Consider the following 8,199-nt stretch of genomic DNA (forward strand, 5'->3'; position numbering starts at 1 on the left):
AGTCGACACTTCCCAGCAGGCAAGAATCCTTGCGTTGGATAGAGGAAACTACACCTCACAACATGCTCTGCGCCTAGAACGTCTCCTGAACTCACAACAGACTACATCTCCCAGCCTTCTCTGCGCCGGGAATGCCTCCCTGGACTCACAACAGACTACATCTCCCAGCATGCTCTGCACCGAGAATGCCTTCCTGGACAACAGACTACACCTCCCAGCATGCTCTGCTCAAAGGTATCCGTGACATCGGCTCCGGCAGTTCTCGGTTAGGCACAGTCATCTCTTGCCCACCGGAAGTGTCGCATGCCGGCTTGTCAAAGGGGAAATTACAATCTTCCCTCAAACCGTAGTTGGTACAGAACACAGGAGCACGACACGGAACATGTCCGGGGAGATGACAATATTGGGTGAGTGCCGACCTTTTACTTTAGAAAGCCAGGGCTCCCTGGTACCCTCCAGAGAAGCGGTAAGAGGACCGTTGATATGTAATATGGTGTGCATCCTTATTTCTCCCCGTTATTTCTGTTACCTCCTGTGGGGTAAAGCCAGCCAGCCAGCCAGCCAGCCAGCTTATTACCTCCCCTCTGGACACCAGCTTGTTGGTGGTAAGAGAAGCTGTAGCGGAGGCAGACTAAACATATGGCTGCGATTCACTATGAAGAAATGCTTTATGAGCGCGGCAGCTCACGGTGTGTCCCTTCCTCAGCCTGTGTATTACCAAGTAAAAGGTAGAATACAATAAAAGCCCAGAGTTACACGCGTGCCTTCCATGTAGAGGTCGTGTAAGTATTGCGGTTCTGTTGCATCAGAGACCGGCATCTGGCACACCGGAGTCCGAGAAACGGGCCGGACTCCACCGGCTTCCACGCATATTCCGGCTGATTCACGTGTAGTGATTCACGCCGCCTTAATGACAGCTGTTACATGACACACTTTGTTACAGCCAAGCGAAACATGCATGTGTATGTGTGCACATACATACATACATACATACATACATACCCTTACGAAAAAATTACTGCAGTTTTTCTGAAGTAATACTGCAGTTTTTTGGACATGAAAAAACTGCAATACTGCACTTTTACTGCAGTATTACTGCACATTTACTGCAGTTTTACTGCATTTGTACTTCACTGTACTGCAGTTTTACTGCAGTTATTTTTGTATGGAAGTACAATTGCAATAAAGCTACAGTACATTGAAGTACAACTGTAGGTTTGCAATATAAAAAAAAAAGTGCGGTAAATGTGCAGTAATACTGCAGTACAGTGAAGTACAAATGCAGTAAAACTGCAGTAATACTGCAGTAAAAGTGCAGTATTGCAGTTTTTTCATGTCCAAAAAACTGCAGTATTACTTCAGAAAAACTGCAGTAATTTTTCGTAAGGGTACAGTACACACGCACGCACATACATACAATACACACACACATACATACGCTGTATATGGCCATTATTATATAGATTGTTCTCTGTGTGGCATGAAACATTCTTATACACAATGACGCACTTAATAATCCCGCGTACTGCGAGGGGGTTATATGTAATTTCTCTACCGGGGTCTTTATTGTTATAAAAGCGTTCCAACCGTCCCAAGCTTACCGAACCTCAATATCGACCGCCCTGAGAGTGTTTAGAACCAAGTCAAACTCCCAGCTCAGTGAATTCACCCTGTAACGTCGGGCCGGTGTTTTACTAACGTATGTATTTTATTTTTTATTTTCCATGTGTGGCTGTGAGTTACGTGAAAACATCCAATATTTTCTTTTGGTCCTGTATACTTTTTGGTTTATTTTAAAGCTATTTTTATTGTCGTGATTGGGCAAAAACGCATGTTTTTGGCTTGTGAGAGATGTCCTGTTATTGTCCAGTACGATGTAACGCAACTAAAATGGTTTATTTAATTTATTTAATAAAAGACCGATTTTCTCCTTGGCTATAGCCCAGTATATTGTTTGTATGAGAAACCATATGTTTTGGATCTGTTTGCTGATGGCACCGTAGCCTGCCGTTCAGGCTACCATAATAATGGCATGAATTGAAAACACGCTTAATGCCGAGCTCTGCAGCAGCACGTACTGCAGCAGAAGCAGTTGAATGTGTCTTCCATGACATCTGGATGCCCTTGGTCTGGAGCTGTTGGATGTATTGTATTTTGCCTTAATGACCAATGGCTGTGTTGGCCGTCTTTGCATTATGGACCCTAAATTATCATAGTATCGTAATTATTAGTTATTTTAATTATTTTGTTTTATTTTGTTTCCAATACAGGTTCTGCTATATTGACTCTTCTGCTAGCTGGGTACTTGGCACAGCAGTATTTGCCTATGCCTACACCAAAAGTAATTGGCATAGATCTCGGGACAACATATTGCTCCGTTGGTGTTTTCCACCCAGGTACTGGTGACATAAAAGTAATCACGGATGAGGGCGGTCACCAGAGCATCCCGAGTATTGTGTCCTTTACTGAAAAAGATATCTTCGTGGGATATGATGGTTTGGAGCTAGCTGATTCCAATCCTCAGAACACCATATATGATGCCAAAAGATTTATTGGGAAAGTCTTTACCCCAGAGGAATTAGAAAAAGAAAGTGGAAGGTATCCATTCAAGGCAAGTATAACTTAACAACAGTCTCCAACTAAAAATTGTCCAAAACAATTCACGTTTTCTCTAAGTGTACATCCATGCGTTCCATATACCCCATCAACAAGCTTTCATAAAGCGTAACCGTGATGCTTGTGTATGTTAGTGATTTTACTACTTGGTATCAAAGCTTTTTTTGTAATGGTTTAAGTTGCTGTTGTGGAAGTCATTTGAATTAGAAAAAGTAACATTTTAAATTTTTTTTCAGGCTCTATACAACAATGGAGATGTGATATTTTCTATCACAACAAACGAAACCTTCACAATAACACCGGAATATATTGGATCTCGGCTTCTCTTAAAGCTGAAGAAAATGGCAGAAGAGTACCTTGGCCTTCCTGTTACTAAGGCTGTCATTTCAGTACCGGCGGAGTTTGATGAAAGACAGCGCAACTATACCATCAAAGCTGCCAACCTGGCTGGTGAGTTATCTTAAGGAACGTCTGTACTTGAAATGGCGTGGGGCTGGACAAATCATTGAATTAAGGTGGCCATGGCTACCTAGAATTTCACTGCTAGGCCAACTTTTTTGTATTTAATATTAGGATTGATCTTTACTTATACATCCCTTGCTGCTGCCTTTTTATGCGTAACTGTGTCTAAGTTGACATATGTTTTCCAATAAAGGAGAATACCGTATTGGCTCGGATATAGGCCGCCCCCATATATAGGCCGCCCCCATATATAGGCTGCACCCTAAAAGTTTGGTGCTTTTTTAAAGAAAAAGTTTTTTTCTTTAAAAAAGCACCAAAAAACATGCTGCCACTCTGTCCCCCCCCCCCGAGATATGCTGCCACTCTGTCCTCCCCCCCCGAGATATGCTGCCACTCTGTCCTCCCCCCCCGAGATATGCTGCCACTCTGTCCCCCCCCCCCGAGATATGCTGCCACTCTGTCCTCTCTCCCCCCCCCCCGACTTACCAGAGTAGGCTCCCGGGTGTCTCAGCGGAAGTGCCGGCACGGGAAGTTGTATACGCGTATTGCGTAGATGTCTTCCGCCGGCCCTGCAAGACACCCGGGAGTCTGCTCTGGTAAGTCGGGGGGGTTAAAATGCATCGTGCGGATGTTCGCCGGCAACGGCGCATCGCCGCTGTCGGTGAATGTCCGTGCGATGCGCTTAGACAACCTCCCGTGCCGGTACTCCCCCTGTGGAAAGTGCCGGCAGGGGAGGCTGTCTGAGCGTATCGGGGAGTAGGATGCAGGTCCCCTGCACCGCTGCGGGGGATCTGTATCCTAACCCCGCTGCCTGCCCGGCGCTAGACCCCGAATATAGGCCGCACCCCCACTTTAAAGACTTAAAGTGGGGGAAAAAAGTGCGGCCTATATTCGGGCCAATACGGTATTTTGTTACTGAAGAGAAAAAAAAGACATGTCCAGCAGGTGGCGCTATTATATACCAATGATTTATTGGTTTATTTAATGGTGAATTTGGGGTGTTCAAGTCATGAAAGCGGAGTAAATTAATAATATACATTTAGTCAGAACAAATACGCTTTTAAAACCTAACTTTCAAAAGAGAGAAAAGAACCCCCACGGATACTCATGACAGCTGTCCTCTGTGACTGTCTGGTGGAGAAGCAGAGATGGTGGAAATGATTATTATAATTTGGATATAACAAAATTGTGTCGGTTACAGCGTACATTGACCTGTACTGGAGAAGCAATTTGTTTTAGCTTTTGTTGAATGTTAAGAATGAATGTATTTGACTGCTCTCTTCCTTTTTACATAAACTGATGTTTTTGCACTGTAAAGTGTTCTGAAATAGTCCTATCATTCTTATTGTTAGGTTTGGACATCCTGCGTGTCATCAATGAACCCACAGCCGCAGCAATGGCTTATGGACTTCACAAGGCCGATGTCTTTAATGTCCTGGTGGTGGATTTGGGAGGAGGAACGCTGGATGTCTCTTTGTTAAATAAACAGGGAGGGATGTTCTTAACACGTGCCATGGCAGGTAAGGAGGATTGACTTGTTTTAATTAAAGAGAAGATGACTGATGGGACTGATGGTGCTATCATTAACCTTAAAGAGTGTAGGTCACTTTCCTAAGTATTACATTTCACAGCACGCTACACTTGATATAGGTATGTAATGTTGTTTACTGATTAAGATAAGTAATATGTGTTTTAGAAACACACCTTGTGTGTATGCCATGGGGCTGCACTGCCTTATAGCCCAATGAGACTCTGAAGCCATCTCTGGGCACCATTAATGAACACACCCTTAAAAAAGCATAGGGTATACCATATGCATCGTCCATCAGTCTTATTCATTGCTTATTTTCAGCCAAGTATCTTTTGTTGATGCAATGTATTAAACTTTTTCTTATTTCATATGATTATTGAAGTTTTGTACTCTGCAGTGTAACCTTTTAATAATAATGTCAATTTCCATGTAGGTAACAATAAGCTTGGAGGGCAAGACTTCAATCAGCGACTTCTGCAATATTTGTATGATACTATTTATGCAAAATATGGGTCACTGCCTTCAAAAAAAGAAGAAATACACAGATTAAGACAATCTGTGGAAGCAGCAAAATTAAATCTCACTATCCATGATTCTTCATGGGTGCGTGTGCCATTAACGTTGGCCAAAACACAGCATGTGGATTCTTCGGAGTTAAACGAGCTGTTGGATAACCCCGTGGAAAGCGCCACAACCCAAAAACATTTAAATCAGAAAGAACCTGGTTTTCAAGAAGAACACAGAGCTGGGAAGAGTAATCTAGAAGAGCAGGTACAATTTGAAATTGAAATATCCCGTAAACTCTTCGAGACTTTAAACGAGGACCTTTTTGAGAAGATCTTAGTGCCTGTAGAACGCGTCTTAAAAGAAGGACACGTGGAAAAGGAAGACGTTGATGAAATTGTACTGGTCGGTGGCTCCACGCGGATACCACGCATACGCCAAGTTATCCGAGACTTTTTCTCTAAGGACCCAAACACTTCAGTGGACCCTGATCTAGCAGTAGTGACTGGGGTGGCAATTCAAGCTGGTATAATGGGGGGGGCATGGCCTCTCCAGGTCAGCGCAATAGAGATTCCTAATAGACGTTTACGGAAAATGAACTTTAACTAAATAAGTAATTCTAATTTATCAAGAGATCAGCAGTCACTTTGTCTTTATCTTGAAACTGGATTTAAAAAAATTTATTTTTAAAACACTTTAGAGACTTCTGTCACTGTTAAGTGGACGCGACCCTGTTTAGTGTTGGTGTGTATTTTTTTTTACGGTTCTCCTTGGTAAAAAGCTTTTTGCTTATAGATTCAGATACTTGAATATGGTTATACATTCCTATAATTTCTAAAGCATTAAGCGTTTGAATTTATCCATTTTAGCAAATGTCCAAGTGCGGTGGGTGATGTGTAAACGGTTTTAAGGGCCCTGAAATATTAGATAAATACATGACAATTAATTGTATTTTTTAAATAAAAATATATATTTTTAAAAGAAAATCATGACTAGCTGGATAAAGGGTAAGAAAACACATTTCTTCTGTGGCTCATTATTTTTATTGCCACTGAACTTGTCTCCATAGTTTTGGTCTGAGGGTTTTTTAATTTAATTTATTATCTTAACCAAGCATTGAAGTAACAACACATTATTGCAACATATAATAGGTTTGAAAAGTCTGAGTCCGCTAATACAACCTGCTTTTTTCAGCATTTCTGAAATACTGATTTATTTGACATAAAATAAGACACCATTTTCACTAATAAAAGTAAACATACGTTTGTCCGCACATACTGAAAATCCAGAATTCTCAATATTTTGTATGGCCACCGTTTGCCTTAATGACTAGTTTGACTTTGTATCTCATTGTTTCAAGTCTGTGCAGAAGTTTATAATCCACCTTGTTGCAGCACTCCTTTTAGAGAGTCCCAAAGAGTATTTCGCCATTTATAATAAATTGCAATTTGACATGAAAACAGATGAAAATAATTTTCTCAGTTAAATAATACCTTCCTAAATACATTATTGTATATTTTACTTTTTATTTTTATTTAAATAATCAAATCACGCTAGTTGGTTATGGTGGACTCAGACTTTTAGGCCCTATTTTATGTAGTAATGTTGGTGTCTTAGGGCATTTTTTATACTTTTTGTTGCAGTACACTCCCTGCTGTTGTGTACCATCAATCACATCTCTTTTTTTTAGGGGATTATTGTAAGGTTAGTCTATGGGGTGGGTGGGTGTGTGTGTGTACAGTGGCATAAATACTCAAATTCCATTCCATGTTATTTTTATGTCCATATACTGGGAAGATGACTGTCAGTATTAATGTTTTACAGAATTCGGGTTCTGTTTTATAGATTATGGAATTCACTCATATTGAGTATGGGGTACATTGTTGGTTTTCCATCTTAATGCAGATATTATACTCGTGGGAAATGTTAACCTATAAAAGTTATTTCTAAATGCAGCCTCTACAGTAAAAATGCTATAACATAATGTGTGTCAGACGTTTTTCTTTTTTCTCAAGAACATATTTACAAATCATTACAATTAAACTCCGCAAAAGGGAAACCAAAGTAAGGAATTTGAGGCTCCTAAAGTCACTCTTGATGGGAACAACAAAGATTCAGAAGAAAAAGGATAATGGGAAATATATTCATTTATTTACTTTGCAGTACAGACTTTTAAAGATACAGCCTGAAAACATTTGTCGTTTTTATGAATAAGACAATGAGTTGATGTCACTGGACACCAAACAACTTTTACACCCTTATAGAAACAGTAGGAATGCATATAAAATCGGTTAAAACTATACATTTTTTTAATGCACTTTTTAATATGTACACAACCAAGTCTTCAATTATAGGGGCATTTTTGTTTAAAATTCAATCACATATACAATGTAGAAAATAGATTATTTTTAAGCGATCAAAAATGCAATATTTATCATAGCTTCAAATAAATTATAGAAGTCATTAAGTATTATTATTTCCTGAAGCATGCTAGTCTTATTTTATATTTTATTATAAAGAAGAATAATATCCTAATTACTGTGATATGGGGTAGATTCAAAATGACTCGGCCATTTTAATAAGACAGCATCTTTAAAAATGTTTAGCGCATAAAACCAGTCATAAATAAAGACAGTAACTTCCAGTTACCCCGAGTAACCAGGCTGGATGATAGACGAATAAATCAAGGCACGCTCTGAAATGAGAATTTGCCTGTGCGAAAGAAAAGAAAAGTGTTCATCAGGAAATGATCTAGAATCTGGGTAGTCTAACCCAAATTAAAGCAGTCGCCATGGAAACCAATGTAAGACTTTATTTTTCAAATGGGTTCCCATCTATCTGTTTATTGTGTCTAAGATTGTTTTTCTTGTGATTTGTTAGGTGTACATTTCAGTTGGGAACAATTCTATCACACTGATTAATGGCATATGCTTCCATCGTTTCGTTTTCTTCTTCATCCTGGAGTGGATTTGCTCCTCCGACTGGCTGATTTAGCCTGGAGACTCCGCAGTCTTGTTGTTCCTCAAGCATCTGGATTCTTGGATGGGACTCAATACTTTTCTATAGGTTGTTCCGTGCATAATGTA

At 40.1% G+C, this 8,199-nt stretch overlaps 1 protein-coding gene across 1 annotated transcript; it reads left to right on the top strand.

Moving 5' to 3' along the window:
• Positions 1–252: 252 nt before the first annotated feature.
• HSPA13 (heat shock protein family A (Hsp70) member 13) lies at positions 253–5,722 on the top strand. The gene is made up of 5 exons (XM_053456793.1): positions 253–407; positions 2,271–2,611; positions 2,853–3,066; positions 4,431–4,598; positions 5,043–5,722. The coding sequence occupies exons 1-5, from the start codon at positions 383–385 to the stop codon at positions 5,720–5,722; spliced, it is 1,428 nt and encodes a 475-aa protein (XP_053312768.1). The 5' UTR covers positions 253–382.
• The last annotated feature ends 2,477 nt before the right edge of the window (positions 5,723–8,199 follow it).

The sequence above is a fragment of the Spea bombifrons genome, chromosome 2 (genome assembly GCF_027358695.1).
Source record: "Spea bombifrons isolate aSpeBom1 chromosome 2, aSpeBom1.2.pri, whole genome shotgun sequence".
NCBI classification, from domain to species: domain Eukaryota; kingdom Metazoa; phylum Chordata; class Amphibia; order Anura; family Pelobatidae; genus Spea; species Spea bombifrons.